The sequence below is a fragment of the Vidua chalybeata genome, chromosome Z, assembly GCF_026979565.1.
Source record: "Vidua chalybeata isolate OUT-0048 chromosome Z, bVidCha1 merged haplotype, whole genome shotgun sequence".
NCBI lineage: Eukaryota > Metazoa > Chordata > Aves > Passeriformes > Viduidae > Vidua > Vidua chalybeata.
Window position 1 is genome coordinate 41,687,923 of NC_071570.1, and position 17,636 is coordinate 41,705,558.

The 17,636-nt window shown below is 40.5% G+C and overlaps 1 protein-coding gene across 5 annotated transcripts in view; it reads right to left on the reverse strand.

Annotated features, from left to right (window-relative positions):
* Window positions 1-17,636, reverse strand: part of UNC13B (unc-13 homolog B) — a 206,015-nt gene that overhangs the window by 118,425 nt on the left and 69,954 nt on the right. For all 5 annotated transcript variants that reach the window (XM_053931585.1, XM_053931584.1, XM_053931583.1 and 2 more), the window contains 2 exons: window positions 10,232-10,558; window positions 8,206-8,296 (listed from right to left, as the gene is read on the reverse strand). In XM_053931585.1, the coding sequence (XP_053787560.1) occupies window positions 8,206-8,296; window positions 10,232-10,558 (418 nt within the window). The remainder of the gene's footprint in view (window positions 1-8,205; window positions 8,297-10,231; window positions 10,559-17,636) is intronic.

Here is a 17,636-nt window from a genome sequence, read left to right on the forward strand (position 1 = left end):
AGCATGCAAGGCAACCCTGCCCTACATCTAAACAAGTTGTGTAACAACACAGCTTGGAAAAGAAGAAACAACTGAGAGAAAAGCAATACTAAAAGCAAAAATTGTAAAGTCCTAGTACCTTTTGTCTGACCTTCTGGCTTTTCCTATGAAGTTATGTTATTATTCAATGCAATTACTAACATTGCATGAATAGTTATTGCTTCATTTATGATGCTCTCAGCCAGTGCTGGTTAGCTCATCTTTTCAACTCTTGTGCTTTGTAAGCTGAAGCCCACTGCTATCTCTCTGGTGCAGCATTTCTTGTACAGATTGCTTCAGTAATACACAGAACTGGGAAATATCCCCTCCTCCCACACAGATCCTTAAAAATAAAGAGTGTTAACTCTGGCTCTCCCAACAGCCAATGCTATTTTTAAGAGCTGCGTATGTGGCAGGTAGGAGTCCCCCAACCCACCTCTCCCATTGCACCCCTATTTTGAGCAGAAGCAACCGGCTTACTCCAGTGTCAGATGAAACTCACAATTTTTCCTGATAAGCACCAGGCATGAGTGTCATGTCGATGTGATCAGGACACACAGGTTTCTGTGCCCCATTCCAAATCAGACACGACCTCTATCACCAGAGCACATTGCTGCAATTCTGTTCGCCATTATATCCCCAAAAAAACGTGCAAAGGGGGGAGTTTTGTGTAAGGTGGGAACGATTGTCTCAGTCCATTTCTAGTGTTCTTCTACGGCCTTTAGAGGACTTGGTCCACTCTTCATACAGATCTGGGTTTCATTTTTACTGAAAGATTCACCACTGCAGCAGGTCCTGAGAAAAGACAATCACTTGGTCTAGAAGGTTTTTGGAAGAGTCTTGGTACAAACATGAATGCTGACACTGGGCAGCATCAGACAAGAGAAAAGAGTTTACTGTAGTTTACCTCAGTTCAGAGGGATGACCTATGTGCACACAGATAGTTCCTTCAGCCTGCCACACTCAGGTCATTTCTGGACATAACCACCACAGAAACTGCTGTGACCTGATAGCCTTTGACAAATGCTGCCAGAGAAAAAAAAGCAGAAATCATGGATACACAGTCTTACCAAGAATCCAGGAGTTGTACAAGACAAAGGTCATCTATCCACATTGCCAGCTCACTGCTGCCACCCACATCTTGCTCTCTGATCAGCAGAGGTACACTTGCATGGAGAGGAAGAAAGGTGACTAAGATACCTTTTCCTTCAGAAAACACCAACTTGCCACAATCAAAACTTGCTTTACACGACCATAACGAATTTGAATATTTCTCTGGTCTAAGATGTTCAAACAGTTGAGGAAGCGCAGAGAAGAAAACAATTCCTGAAGGAGAGTTATATCTTAGCAGTCAATGCACTTTTCTAAATCATGGCAAACCTAGGTTAAAATCTCAGTGTCACTCAGTATTTAGATCAGGAACAAGAGTCTTATTCCTCCCTTATTCTAGACATACCTCCCTCAAGAAAATTAATAGGTATCATGACAGTCTATTTGCAACCAGTGTTGTCATTATGACCTTAGAGAAGCAAAGAGTTCAGCCAAACTGGATTACCTGAAGATAATGTGCAGTACTGCCACAAAGAAAGAGATGCATCTGATTGTGGAACATACCATGTTTGTAAACTATATCCCAGATGTTGCACAATCACCTTGTCTTTCTTTTTAAGCAAATAAATGGAACAAACTTTGGAAGAAAAACAAACTAACATTGGATTCCCATTTAAAGGCTTCAAAACAATTTTGACTTACAGATGTGTACAGTTTACAACACAAGTCTAGAGAAGCAAAACCTCCTAGATTAGTTTGGGTTTTTTCCTAACCAGCAACAAGAAGATATTGAAAAAACTGAATGGGAGTGATGCCCAGTTCACCAGGGGATACAGATCATCAACACCAAAACTGGGTTTCAGTAGAAATGAGTATCAATATATTGATATGTTCGGAGAAGCTTGCAGAAAGTCCTGTTAGCAACTGAGCAGGCTCCGAGCTGCTGCAGTCATCATGGAAAACATTGCACATTGCTTCAAAAGCATTTCTCTTAACTACTCTAAAAGGGCAAATGCTGCTGATCTTTTCCACTGGAGGTAACGTTATCAAACAGCTGCTCAAAAATCACAACAGCAGCTAATGAAGGCACAACACTATTTTCTGGTGTGTACATAGAAATAATTATTGCTTTGCTCTAAAATAATGTTCATTGTAAAGCACATTAAAAAAACATAGTAGATCCTAGGGAATTTCAGAAAGGATAAATAAAAATGGCTTTTATCCCAAACAGATGTGAATATGCAGGTATTTTATTTAAGACATTTGGAAACAAAAGAATCTTTTCCTCATTTGAGCACAGCCTATCAGCTGACAGAGAGGCAAAAACAGACATAAATTGTTCAAACACCAGGGAATCACCCCACACTAAAAGCTGCCTTGGGAAAGGCACAAATGACTTTGGAGAGTCTCAGGAGACTTGCCAGCCTACAAACTCAGATGCAACAAAGAGAGCCAAGATTATAGCATGAGGAGACAGTTACCAGTACTTCTGTATTTGAATGCTTTCTAAATAACTATTGTTCTGCAATCCCTAAGAGATCTAAAAGCTGCATTTTCAGAAAGGATTGACTACTATAGCCACCTAACACCAGTCTGCAGTACTGCTGGCAACAACTCTCGGACCATGCCTGACCAACAGGATCTCCACCTGAGGGGTAGGAATAGCAAATTCATGACCACAAGAATGTTCTACAGATCCCCACCAACACTGATCCCTAGAACACTTGATCAGGAATGCTGGTATTTTGGTGGAGGTTAAAATAACCTCCACAGATCATTAGATAGAAAGGAAGGAAAATATTTAACTGGAGATGTATTTTTTCTGCACGAAGAGAAGTTTCTAGTAACTCTCTGTTAAGAGTTACAGTGCTTCAGTTTGCTTGTTTGCCACTGTGTGGGAGGTTTTGAAAATGCAGAGCTTACTCATCTTCACGGGACTGATAAAGAGACACCTAGGCAACAAAGCTTAAGGGAAATAAAATGCCAAAAGTAAATTATTGCATGGACTGCAAAATCCATGAGAGGTAGAAAGGAACAGCTTCCAGTCTTTTACTAATTGGCTCAAAACAGTTTGTACTCTACAGGTGCACAGTACCTGGTTTTACAGATCAGAGTGCCTGGGTTCACATTAGGTGAGGTTAATTTCACACAGGGACGGGCAGACACTTACAATCAAAGCTGCAACCAAAACTGGTACCAGATCCTGCTGGTCTCTTCACCATGACTTTTAAGTTCAGCAAGGACTCCTTAGGGGCTCCCACTGTTGCGTATGAAGGGAATAGTGGTGCTTCGCACCAACAGCTTGCTTTCTCAAAATCAAAATAGGGTTTCACAATACAAAATCACCAACATATCATCCTCCCAGGACCAGCGCTTTTAAAACTGAGACCCTCACAGTTCTTAAATATTTGCAGGTGCTTGATCAGAGGTGAAGCTATAGAGCATGAGAAAATCAGACTAAGGATATGACTGGGTACTTGCAACACTAAAGGAAAACCCCCTTGAGACCCTGATACTGCAAGTGATCTTCATGTTCCAGAAAATTACTGTCATGAACTACATCTGCCATCTCAGTTTGTGACCTGATTATGTATCAGTCAAGAAGAAAAGACTATTGACATTTAACAGCGAAAGACAAAAGTTAAATCAAAATAATTGGTACAAAATGGCATTATTTAAAAAAGGAGGAAATATTGCTCCTGTTACTTTGGTTTTGAAACAAAAACACATCAATTGATGTATTTAATATGCTGACATGAGAGAGGAAAATTATGCACAAGACTTTTTCCCCCCTCAATAAATTGAATGTAAGTGGAGAAAATGCCAGATCTCATACCCTCTACTAATACTTAAATATACTTAAAGGAGTTGGTAAGAGAGGTAATTTGATGATTTAACAGAATTTTTGCTCTTCTTTGGTCTCCCAATTCTTCTGTTATACAAAAGTCAGATTCAAATTTGTATAATTTTAGAAGTCACATAGCTGTGTCCCTAGCTGGAGGCTATTTCAGTTACTGAGAGCTGCAAGCTGAAGATGCAATAGCTACGTGGTTGTTCTTCTTCTGGAAAAGAAGCTCCCACTGAGGGACTGCAGCAGATGAGCTATCAATTAATCCTTCTTTGTAGTCAAAGTTCTAAGTGTGAAGGTGAGGATTACTGAGTCATTCCTTGCAGGGCTGAAAACCATAGTTGATTATGGCATAATTAAGTTTCCTCTTCCCAGAGAAAGAGAACAAGAAAAACAGCAGAAGTGAAGAACAAAATGTATGTGCATGCTACAACAAAGCTTTTTTAACATGCACAGTTACAAATTCCTGTGCCATTTTGTAACTGTCAAGTCTTAATTAAAATACTATATTTCTCTGACTCATGGTCAGAATGTAGGATGCATGTACATTATTCACATAAATATTAATCTTTTCCCAGGTAGGAGGCTGAATTGCTCAGGGGATTTATAATCACATCACGTATGGAAACTTCTTGGGTGTCTTTTTCTTTTTTGGACTTTTTCTTTATTCTTTCAAATGTCAGTCAGATCATTAACAATTAAGGGTTACAAGAATCATTTCATTAGTCTATGTGATAGGAGTCCAGCCCCTCAGATCTGTGAGGTGGAGCTCTGTGTGTGTTCATGAAATGTTACAGAGAAAGAGGAACACAGAAATGTGCAGGAGACATCCCTTCCAATGCTAAGGACATAACCACCTAAAGTGCTGGAACAAACAAGGATAGTCCTCTTGAAAGCTATTAGGTAATGACAGAAGATGGAAAGATGTTAATACAGTGACCAGAGAAATGAGACATAATCTTTTCTAGCTACCAAGAGAATCACCTGCTTAGACTATCACCATTGGGACCTTTAAAGTCCTGATCCTCATCTGAAAGTCTGTCTTTGTATCACTGACTTTCAAACAAAATCTATGACTCAGCTTGCACAGAAAGCAACTAGCAGAGATGCTCTTCCATATTTGAGCATAAGTGCAGAGAGAAATGAGGATGCAAATACATGTGAGGAAACTGTGAGAGTCGTCCTGATACCTTAGAAGGAAAAGAAGAGAAGACAAGCTAGAAAACGCTATGTGATTCAAGAACACAAACTAATAAAAACTCAGAAAGTCAGTGTCTAGAGCTCAAGAGAAAGAGGCTTAAAGGGCCAGGGAGTTCAGGCAGCTGTTAACAGCTAATGAAACAACATCACTGGACAAAAATCAGAACTTGTGCCAGTTAAGAAACCTCCTGCCTTCTAGGAGGGCTTGAACTCTCTTCCTGAAGAAGTTTCTAAGGAAAAAAATGATTGCACAGGAAAGGAATCAAAAGGCTGAAGCACAAAACTAAACATCTAGCAATGAACACACAATATGACAAATGAAGGATGGATGCCATTCATAGGAAGAGGTATCATCAGGTGGCATTAAGAAGGCTGGAAATTTGATGCCTTAATTGTCTTCAGTGAAAGAGACAAGCACAGTCAGGCAGCTGACAGAATTAATACTGGATTTTTGGGGGGGTTGAAAGGAAAAATGCTTAAAAAGTTATTAAAAAGAGGCTGCAGTAAAGAAAAAAAATAAAGGAAATAACCACCTTATCTGTCTGTAAAGTCAGATGGCTCTGATAAACATTTATCCTCAGGTTCTAGGTTGCAACACTGATAATCACTAAACACTAAGAACTTGAGCAACAGGCAATGCACTTAAAGATTTGAAAAAAGCAAAGCAAGAATTTATGCTTAAAAAATAGTAAGAGAAAGTCTTGAATAATCATAAAAGCACTAACTTTACACACTCCAGTTCCCTGGGGATTGAAGACTGGAACAAATAATCAAATTATTTGCAAATCTTCTAGAACATGAAAAGGAAAGAAATAACTGTGAGCATGGTTTCATCAAGAGTAGAGCTGTGTCAAATGCATTTAACTTCCTTCTATGACAAGCTAAATGATTCTAAGGGGTAGAGAGAGAATAATAGAACCTTTATACCCTGTGATCTGGATGAAGCTGTTCAAATAGATGCAAACATACCGGTAAAAAATTTATAATCATGGTCGCCAAATTCAAAGAATATATCAAGCAAGACCCTTCAGGCAACTCTGGTAGCACACAGACCATCAGCTTTGGTTTTGTCACAGACAACTTGAATGATTTGTTCACGTAAACAGTAAGGAAGAGACAGATAACAAAGTGCTTACAAAATGAAAAAAAAAAACCCAACAAATTCTGTAAGAACACGTGCAAAGCCATATTCAGCTGTAATCCAACACAAAAGTAGGCTATGCAAAAACAGACAAAACCATTTTTCAGAAGGAACCTCAGCTCTGGAAAGTGTAAAAGGCTAACTATGCATCAGTGATAGCCTGTGATAAAAAAAGCACCATCACAGCAGGAGAGCCAGTATATCTTGGAATATCAGGATCACAGGCAGGATAACAAAGTCTTGTTATATATATGTGCTCTACAGTGCACATGAGCAGGCTCTCAGCTGGATTTCTATATTCAGCTTTGGACACTGCACTTCAGGGAAAACAAAGAAATGAGTAGGAGAGAGAATAAAAAAAAACAGCCAGGCTGATGGAAAAGTGCCTAAAAATCATGGCAAGAAAAGACTAAAAGAAAAAGGGTCATCTAGTTAATGCAAGAAGAGCAAGTGGGGCTTTGTCCTGTTTTTGCAGTAGCACTTTACTATTCCAGTATTCCTTGTCCTAATCATGAGGTATGTATTTACATGGAACAAGAGACACCTAGAGCAGAGGTAAGGAAAAGTCTTTGGACAGAGAAGGTAGCTAAGCCCCAGAGCAGGCTCCTGGAAAGCTCCAATTCCTGTATTTTTTGGTTTAGAGGAAAACTTTAATCAGTAGTTGTCAGCAATGGTCAAGGCAAACCAAATAATGACATTTTGCTATCAAAACGAAACTACTGTTTCAGTAACAATCATCTCAAAGCTTGTTAACCTTCCAATTCAGCAGAATCACAAAACAGTGCTGAACCACATTATGGCCCTTCTACCCTCTCAAAAAAAGAGAAAGATCCATGGATAGGTGGTGTTGAACCTCTTGTCCCTTGTTTGTGCACTTGTTTTCCATAAGGCACAGAATTAAACTGTTTTGCATTTGCATACTCTACAAAATCATAGCAGAAGCTTGTTTCTTCTTAAATACTAGTGACGGTCTTCGTTTTCCATGTCATACTGAGAGTTTTGATCCAAATCCTCTCTATTCAGAAATGAAGCCATTGTTACATGAAAAAGCATTCACAATCCAGATAAGACAAGAGAAAATCTATTTTGCCTCCCCAGATGCAAAGCAACAACAATCAGTTCTTGAAAATTTGCAAAAATCCATAAGAGAAAGTCCTGATTGTGACAAATACTGTAAAATCTCTTATAAAAACAAAACAAGTCATGTCTAGAAGAAAGTATTTCTAAATGAAATATATTAACTCTGCATTTGGGCTAGCAGGCAAAATCTAGGCAACATGAACACCATATGTTTTTTTTCTGTGGGCATATAGATGGATAAAACCATAAGAATTTATTTTTAAATCCAACTTTTTTGGTTCTTAAACACTGTTTTCTAAAACAAGAGTGTTTATACTGTTATAGAAAATGTCACAACCTTTTTCTTTTGACTTCCCAAATCAAGACTATTTATTTTTAAATCTTACTTTCCTGAGATGGAAATACCAAGACTTACTATACACCCACTTTCAATAAGTATATATAAAAATATTTGATGTAAAGTTTCCCAAGGAACATTTTCACACGACAAATAATACAGATAACTCCTACTAAACTAACAAGCTATCCTCAAGTTGCCTGGAAAAAAAGTCTTCATTTCAAACAATTTAGAATAAACCATTTAAGTCCTAAACACCATTATAATTATTTACAAATTCAGAGCTAACTTCTCAGCTTCTACATATTTTCTGATATTCACCTCTAGTTCCACACAATGATGTTAAAAATGTCTGGTAGAATCAGAGAGCTCTAAAACCATCACAGCATGCTGCAGAGTCCTACACAATACATTCGATAAAATTTTTGTCTGCAAAACATCAAAACTGTAAGAGGTGCCTTACAACGAAGAAAAAGTGACACCTTGAGCCACAGCAGCTCAGAAAAGGAGCAAAGCAATACTCCATCCTACCTGTTGAAGCTGCAGTCGCACTTTGCTAATGGCTCTAATCCAACGGGCTCTTGCTGGAGGAAACAGTAGTGGCTCGATGTCACCCTGGTAGCTTGAAAGCAAGAAACAGGACATCACTACATGAGAGATACTTACCTGTAGCATTAAAGATTCAACCACATAGTGGTTGGTGGTTTGGTTACAGCTTCAGCTCTGAAGGAACCAACAGGCTCCAGTCAGCACAGCTGTGCATGTGCTCTGGGAAGTGAGCAGCTAAAGGAGAAGTTTCCTTAAACTCAGGAGCCACCTTGGAAACCTTGATGAGCTGAAATATATGATCTGTACACAATCCAAACCCAAGAGGAAGATGATGTTTGTGCAAATATGAGGAAAGCAGTCAATGACACCAGATCAAACCAGTGCAACACAATGGCATCATAATTACAGACATAAAGAGGCAGATGGAAGATTTTATATTCCCATGTCTGCTGCAGCTCTCTTCTAGCCACTGACCCTTCCTACTCCTCCTGCTACAAATTTATACCCCCTCTTAACTGGAAACACTGGCAAAAGGGCTCAGCCCCGAGTTTCCCCTGTGCATTGAACCTCTGTCACTCCACTCTTTTCTACAGGCACTCTTTCCTACAGTCCTTTTCAAAAGGACAGGCAGATCTGTCACCAACGTTCCACCTCAGTGCCCAACAGCACATCTTGTAGTCCCTGAGCTTGTCATACCTTGGGCCTTTGGTTGCATTCCTGCTTTTGTATGTTACTGAGGTGTAAATCACAAAAACAAACACCTACTCCTACCTGCAAAGCACCCACCCCACAAGTGCTGACTGTGAAAAACAACCCCATAGATGAGACAAAAACACATCCATGCTACAGGTCTAGCTCAGGTGCAGCTCTAGGGATTAACACTCAGAGCTCAGTTTCAGGCCTGTTCCATGAAGACAGGAGAGCACTGCCAGAGGGTGGAGAGAAAGGGAGACAGTGAAGCAGGAGCATCCAAGTTAGATGTCTAAATTAGCCTGAAATAGACTATGTGAATAACCTTTCCTGTGAACAAATATAGGCCAGTCATTCTGGGACAAGACTCCTGCTGTTCTGTAAGGAAAAGAGGAAAGTGAATCAGAGTTTCAAAACAGTTTAACATTTCTCTCGTCTTGTTTTCCTCTTTTCATCTTCAGTGTAAGGCTTGCCTACACATGAACTCCTGTAGTTAATTCTATCATCCAAACACAGTGACACCAGCTGTACTCTCCAAAGGGTATAGACAGGCAGACATCGTCCCATGGATCTAACTGAACCAGATTAAAAAAAATCCCTTCATACTTATGAAAGTAAAACCACATGCAGGGGCTGCAATGACTTGATTACCTCAAGGAAAAATGTCACTTCCCGGATTTAAGTAGTGAAATTTGAAATTTCTGTAAAACCTGTGCAAAACCCAGTACTCTACTCAGTCAAACTTAGATGAAATACTTTTGAATACTGTTGACAGCTTGGAAAGCCAAAGCATAAGGACAAGAAAAGCTCCCACAGTGAGTCAGAGCAACATGTCTATTCATGCTGTAATTCTCTACAACCTACAACTACAATAAACACTAACTCTAATGGTGGTAGTCTACAAGAATGGAACTAGAGAAGCTCTAACCATGAAAACAAGTAATTCTTGGTTGTTCAAGCATAAACTTGATCCCACATGAGCAATGGAAGCAGCTATTTTGGGGCCGGAGTACGTTCATCAAACCACAAACAGAAAATCTAGCAAATGAGCTCCAAGGTGGTGTTCCTCTTTACACACATACAAAAATCACAGTTTTAACAAGTGATCCTCTTTGCACGCAAGGCAAACATAGCTTCAGCTTAGCCAATGTCCCATAAGTAACTGGTCCTCTACAACATATGTTTCACAGACCAGCAACATCAACTCAGTTGTCAGAAAAGGCTGGAAGAACAATGTACATAATTTGCCCTGGGAAACAGCAAATGGAAGAATCCTCTTTGATCTAGCTGAAAATAAATTGGTAATAGCTTCACCTACCTCATTTGGACTCCTGCATCAACATCCTTGGGCTTCTCAAGTTCCAGAGGTAACTTAGCTGCAGAATGGTCTGCAGGTTTTTCCTCAGTTTTGCAGACCTTCTCCTCCTCTCCTTTGCCATGGGGCTCCTCTTGCTCTTTGAGCCACGCCTGACCATCCTTCTGGTAGCTGCTCAAATTGTGGTAAGAGTGATTTGACTGCCTTTCCTGGTGATCATCCTCCTGCTCAGAGCCGTGGGCACTTTCATGGCAATGTTCCAGCTCACTGAGGTGAGAGCTTTCCTGGCTGACATTGCAAGAGGAGCCGTATCTACTACTGCCAGCAGGACTATGAGAGAGTAAGAAAGTCCATCAGAAAAAAACAGTGGTTTGGAAAAACACAAAACAACCTACACATGTAAAAAACTGAGCAGGAAACTAAATATTACTAAAAAGGCATGCTATGAAGTCACAGTTAACTATTATATTTTATGATTATTATGTAAATATAGATTTGTGAATCTCAAAAGTTTGGTAGGCAGTAGAAAAACTTTGTACACAATCTACCAGCATATATATATATATATATATATAAATATATATATATATATATACACACATATATATATATATACACACACACACACTAACATATGCTGTATACATTGGGCTTTGTTGCACCAACTACTGCTTCACCTTACACCAGCTAGAAACTGCAGTGAAGATATTCTAATAACCAGACATGAATAAGAATGGAAACACAGCAATTCAGAGTGAAAGTGTTTCTGCCTTCTGCAATTTTGCTGCAGAACGGTCTTTATCACATCTGTTTAAGATGACTGTTGTTTAAAAATAAAGTTAACTCCACTTTTATGTATTAAAAGCTTATGATAAAATGTTGCAGTCAAGATTAAGACTGTCAATTTTTCAAAAAAAAGTCACATGTCTCACTCCAATAGAGCTTTCTCAATAATTTATTTTATATAAAAACCCCAGCATCACAGGGGTGTGACCTCTGTGATTCAAGACACCACTTTCAGGACTGAATTCCTAGAATCCTCAAACAAAATATAGCAGATGGACATTTCTCATGCAGTCAGGAAAACTATGGCCAAGAATTAAGCAACACTCATACTTTTCTCTTGCAGTCTTGGAAGAATTTGGAGCCAGGAAGTTCTGTGAGTGCAGAGTTGCAACTGTATGATCAGAGGAACAAGTCTCACTTATATTACACAGAATTATATATATACTTAAATTTAAGTTTAGTGGGTCTCTGTTTTGATTTTTAAGGGTAATTGTAACTTAGCATATGCACAGGACTGAATACACTTATGAAATACTGACACCTTCCTCTAGGGACTTTCATAACTGCATGAAATAAATTCTGCACAGATTTTAGGAAGACCAAGCATTAGAATACCTTCACTGATATTTCTGAAAGTGTTTTAATATATTCAGTAATACAAAGTGAACCTAAATAGTTCTATACTGTATCACCAGTAAGTTAAATTTCTCTCTAAAATTTAAAACCTTTACCTCACATTTTGAGAACAAAATATTCCTCCCTACCAATACATTCTACCCGTTACTTTTTTCTTAGCAAATACAATATTATTATTGCTAAATAAGAAAGCAAAGTGAATTTTATGCAGCAGAATTAACACACAAAGACTATAACTTCTGAAAGGCTAATGAAATTAGCACTAAAAGCATCTCATTCAGTGGGACACATTAAAAGAACATGGGAAATTCAATTACACTTACAGAAAAGGAGTGGAAAAAGGTGAGAAATGGTCTAAAGGCTTGTACATAACTAGTGACTGCAGTTTGCCATATTGTCTGTGACAGCCACCATGATATCACAAACACTGACAACAGGTAGGGGACCGGGACTGAGCTACAAACATCAGACACCAAGGCCACTCTCTACTGCTGCAGCATTGCATTATAAATGGTCATATCCCATTTATTATGCCTCATTTGTAACTAGCCTTTTCTCATTCAGTTGTTCCACGCTATGCAGATCTGCAGCCAGTGTGTCAGGATGCAGTACTGCTCCACCAGGAGCAGAATCAAGCCCAGTTTCTCTCTCCTCAGGCTTGTCTGGCACACGCTCCTCTGCCTGATCTTCTTTCTGCAGTTCACCTGAAATCACATTCTGTTCATCTTCTGACTCTTTGTCAAGCTTCTCTCCCAGCTCTTTGTTGGATGTATCCTCAACAGTGCTTGCACCAGATGGCTCTTCAGAACATTCATTGTCTGCAGTGTCAGGCTGCTTTGAAGACAACTTCACTTCTATATTTGCGTCAGTCACTTGATCCGAGACTGCAGATTTTGAGTTTTCTTCTGAACTGACTGTTCCTAACACCTTGTCATCTGGTTTTGACAAAGCCGGTGGTGGTGCATGTGGTTCCTTTTTGGCAGAGGCCTCCTTGATGTCTTTTTGCCAGGGAAAGGAGAAATCTAGCTTTTTCCCAAATACTGCTCCTTGGGCACTCTCTGACTTACTCACCTTTTCTTCACCACCTCCTTCAAACAGAGACATAGAGAGTTTCTTAAAACTGGACATGAGGCCCTCATCTGTTCCTGCTTTATTAGCAGAAGATGGCTGTTGAGAGAATGACCCAAAAGGTTTTCCACTATCAGAAGATGACATAAAGCCAAATTTTGGCAAACTGGGTATATTCGGTATTTCAAAGACAGGTTTACTACTGCTTGTATCTCGAGCAACATTATTAGCTTTCCCCTGTTTCTTCAAGTCAGATTTGGAAGCAATCCCTTCTGCCGGCACCTCATCAACTGTTAAAAGTTTTTCCTGTTCAGCAGTTTGCTTTTCTACCTCGATTGTCTTTTCTTCATTCAGCTCAGGCAGATGAACACTGGGCTCATCAGCTGGAGCTGTGGGTTTGCTATCATTACTACTGATCAAGTCCTGCTGATCAATACCAGCATTGGCCTGATCCCCTGCAACAACAGGCTCTGATTCAGGCGTAACACTCTCATCTAACTGGGAAAGGTTTGTGTCTGCCCTGTTAGTTTGGGCTTTTATTTCCAGAGCAAGCTCATCAGTAAAGCCAGTGTGAAGCATGTCAGTTGCTGCCTTGTCTGCAGGAGCAGCTTCTTCCTCTGCTACACCTGAAGGCCCCACATCTGGTTGGAAAGTACCTACATCAGCCAGGTCAGTAGCCTCAGTCTGCACTGTATCAGCTGCACTACTGAGATTAGAGTGGCATGGCAGAGTATCTACCACCTCAGAAGGCTGTGTTTCGCTATCCTGCTGCAGCACCTCAAGGGCTTCATTCTCACTAGAGACTCCTGTTTCTGGAGTGGCACTCAAAGGTTCCTCTTTGGAGGTTTCCAAGCTCTTTTTCGCCTCAGTTTCCATTTTCATAGAAGACTCTTCTGTGGAGTTTTCTTCTCTTGAAGCAGGTACTACATCCTTCTTCACAGAGGCAGAGACATCTCTTTTAGACCCTCTGGCTGCAGCTGTATTTTCTGGTTCCCTAGAGTCTTTTGCTGGAACAGACCCAGTGACATCTTTCATACCAGTGCTTTGAGGTTTAGGGGTGGATTTTGGAGGCATCTCTTTTGGAGATTCTTTTGGACCTTTGAAGATGCCGAATATATCATTTGTGAAAGCTGGTGCTGGGTCACTTGGAAGGGATGAGAAACTAAAGAAAGAGGAGCTCCTCTTCTGTGCAGGTGGAGGTGCAGTAGCTTGAGGTTGAGAAAAGAAACCAGAAAATGTTTTAGGTGGTTTCATTTTTGTCATGAAACTTGAAAACATTTCAACCGAAGAATTCAGAACCGATTTATCATTCCCAGGTTCCTTTGGTTTGCTTTGCAAATTAGGTGCCTCTGGCATTTTAGGAGGAACACATGGCTGTGCCCTTTGTAATCTGTCGGTTTGCTGAGGTACTTTTTGTTCTGGCAAATCATTCTGTACATGTACTCCTTCAGAGACCACTTCATTTTTCATGTCACTCACACTATTTAAGTCATTTAGACCCTGGGAATCCATCTTATCATTTGAGGCCATGCTAAGATCAACTTTTTCTGAGGTTTGCTCTTTGGAAGAATAAGGCTCTTCATCAGTAAGAAATGCAACACTGTCCATTTTCTCCATAGTACCCAAAGCATCTTCTTCTGGCCTTGAGGAAATACTCTGTTGGTCCTGAGAACTGTCCTGCACAGTGGGAGTCTGAAGACAAATACTAGGAGCAGACAAGCTGGTTACTGCAGTGTCTTTGGTCTGTGGAAGCTTTCCTAAGCCACTTTCTTCACTGGCCTGTGGAAGCTTTTCTAAGCCACTCTCTTCACTGGCCTGTGGAATCTTTTCTAAGCCACTCTCTTCATTGGCCTGTGGAAGCTTTCCTAAGTCACTCTCTTCAGCTACTGCAGCAATACTTTCTACATTTCCCACTGTCAACTTTTCTGATTTATTTTCTGGGATCATGAGGTCATTAGACATTTGTTTGCCAGTCACTGCTGCAATAATACCATCAACTTCTTTTTTATTGTCTGCATCTTGTTGCCTGGTAGAACTGCTGGTTTTGACACCAGAGTCAGTGGGAACACTATGTAATTTAGCATTCACTGTTTTAGCTGGTTTTGTATTACTCTCCTGTTTAGGAGCAGTTGATGGCTTAGAATTCACTGGTTTAGCTGTTTTTTCCTGTCCTGGACTAGTTTGTGGCTTTTCATCCAAAAAGGATGTCAAATTGAAGAAGCTAAAACTAGTACTTCTTTGAGGTACACTCTTTTCAGGAGCAGGACCACTGGAGAAGAAGGAAGGCAGATTAAACAGCCCCTCTGTTTCTTGTTGCTTCCCACTAGCAGGAGCAGCAGCAGGTGCTGAAGGCTTTGGTTCGTCTGACCCAGTGAAGAAGGAGAATATGCTCTTACTGGCTGGCTGGGATTTTAGAGCAGTGATATCAGAGAAGCCAAATGGCAAACTGAAACCCGACTCTTTGGGTGTCTGGTCTGGCTTTGGTTTTGCCTGATTAGCTGTGTCTACTACACGACCTCCCTGCTGCTTTGGGGTGACCATTGGTGTGCTGCTTTGGTGCCCAGCTGGCTGGCCCAGGTGGCTTCCTCTGGGACCTACATTCACTGGCTTCTGTGAAACATTTCCAGGAGGCACTTCTTTACTCTCAGGAGACTCCTCCACAGCTTTTTTGCTTTTTTGTTCCTCTTGCACCCTGGGGCTAAGAGAGACCTGCTTGTCCACACCTTCTGTTTTCACTTCTTCCTTGGGGGTGGAGGATAGACATGGCATACTGGCACTCTGAAGACCCCCAGACTTCTCAGGTTTCTGCCTTGGCTCAGTCACAGTTCTGCTGTTGGGTTTTGGCAGAGATGTAGTATTTGAGTTTGGTTGAGAAGACACAAGCTCCACTTTGAAGAGATCTCCAAAAGATCCAAATAAAGATGAGATGCCAGAGGTTTCCTTCTGTTCTGGCTGTTTCACCTCTTCCGGTTTATTACTTTGCCTCTTCTCCAGTTCTGGTGATGGCTGTGGCACTTTGCTTACTTGTGTTTTAAAGAAATCAAAAAATCCAGAAGACTGTGGTTTATTGGCAGTTGAGGTTGCAGGAGAATCTTCTCCAAGACTGAATAATTTCAGAGCACTTTTAAAAAATGTCTCCTCAGGCTCAGTGGCTAGTTGGCTTGGAGTTGGCTGTGGCTGACTTGGTTCATTAATGGCTGCATGCCTTTCAAGACGCCTGGAAGCTGGAGTTGCTTTAACAGGTCTCTCTTCTTGTATTGGCCTGCCATCCATAGCAGTTCGGCTCAGTATAGAAGGAGATCTTGTTAACCCTGTTTTTTTAACACTGATGTTTTCAGTCTGGTGTAATTCTGGCTTTTCATTTCTAGCAGCCTCCAAATTAAGTTCTGACAAAGTATTTCTTCTTGGTTCTGATGTAACAGGAAATTTCTGCCCAGCTTGTTCTTCACCTAATTTTTTATTTGGTGTAAGTGATAAAACATCAGTCTTATTTTCAGATGATATTGACTGTGTGTCTGCTCTCTCTGAGGCAGAATCTTCTGATGTCTCAGAGCCAGGGCTTGTAGACTTTCCAATTAGTCCACCCAAAGCAGAAAATAAGGAGCTAACTTTGTTCACTGGTGTTTTCTTATCTTCCTCAGTCTTTTTTGCTTCTGTTACTCTTTCAGTAGATGCTGCAGTTTCTTCAGCTTTAGGGGTAGACTGAAACAGCTGGAATCCAAAGAATCCTGATGACCCATTCCCAGAAGCTGTCACTGGGACAGCCTTACCAACTTCCTTGGTGTGGACTTCCTTACTCAAAGATTTATTGAAAGCTGCCCTGGAATGTGTTCTGAGATCAAGGGTTAATGGAGGCTCCTCTGAACGATGCAGGGTTTCCTTCTCAGGTCTGAAATCTACTTTGAGTTTTTGAAGCTTATAACCTGAAAAGTCTAATGGCTGCTCTCTCTGATAATAAATAGACTCCTCAAACATTTGTGAAAAAGTTTCCAAATTCATGTTCATTAGCTGGTTGCTCCTCTGCAAAGCTACTGACAAATCCAGGGGTTTATTTGTTGTATAATCATCTAGACACTCTTCTTCAGCAAACCAAAACAGTTCATCTTCACTGCCAAGAGGGACTTTGAAACCACAAACAGCAATTGTGTTGTCTTCCAGCACAGCTCTTGGAATGGAATCCATATGGAAATTATAATCCCAGCAGTCCATGTAGGAGTAAGTTTCAGGAGCACACACATAGACATACTGTCCAGTGGGATCAGTGAGCAGAGAATACACATACTGGTTGTCACTGTACATGTAGTATCCACAATCACCATCTTTTGATGGCCACCATATGCCCTGCTCAAGCATCATTATCCACTCCTGATACTCCCGGCTATAGGATGAGTACATTATGCCTTCATCCATACTTAAAGCATCTTGGTCAATTAGTGTCCACATTGTTCCATCACAGCCAGAGGAGTAGCTCAAATCCACGGGCAACTCTTCAAATAAGTAACTGCCATCTCTTTCAAAGAGTGGAAAGTTACTGTAACTTTCATTGAGAGAATTGGCAGTCCATGCATCATTTTCTTCCAAACAAATGTCTTGAAACATTAACTGGTCGAACGAGTCATATGACATCGCACTTAAATCTAGACTCTGTCCATCAAAATTGGCATTAGTCTGCCAATCCATCACATTTGCATTCCCGTCCTTTTTACAAAGATTCATTACCACATCATTTTCAGGCCAGTCCAAGAACTGAGGGGGCAGAACAGAGTTCTGGTTTAACACGTAGTAAACTGGTACTGCTATTCCACGAGTGTCAGCCAGTCCACCCACTTCATATTCCCATTCAAAGCTAGAATGGCTCCTTGTTTCCTGATAAGCTAAGTACTGCTCCATAGGGTTACAGTTTTTATTAGTCAAATTG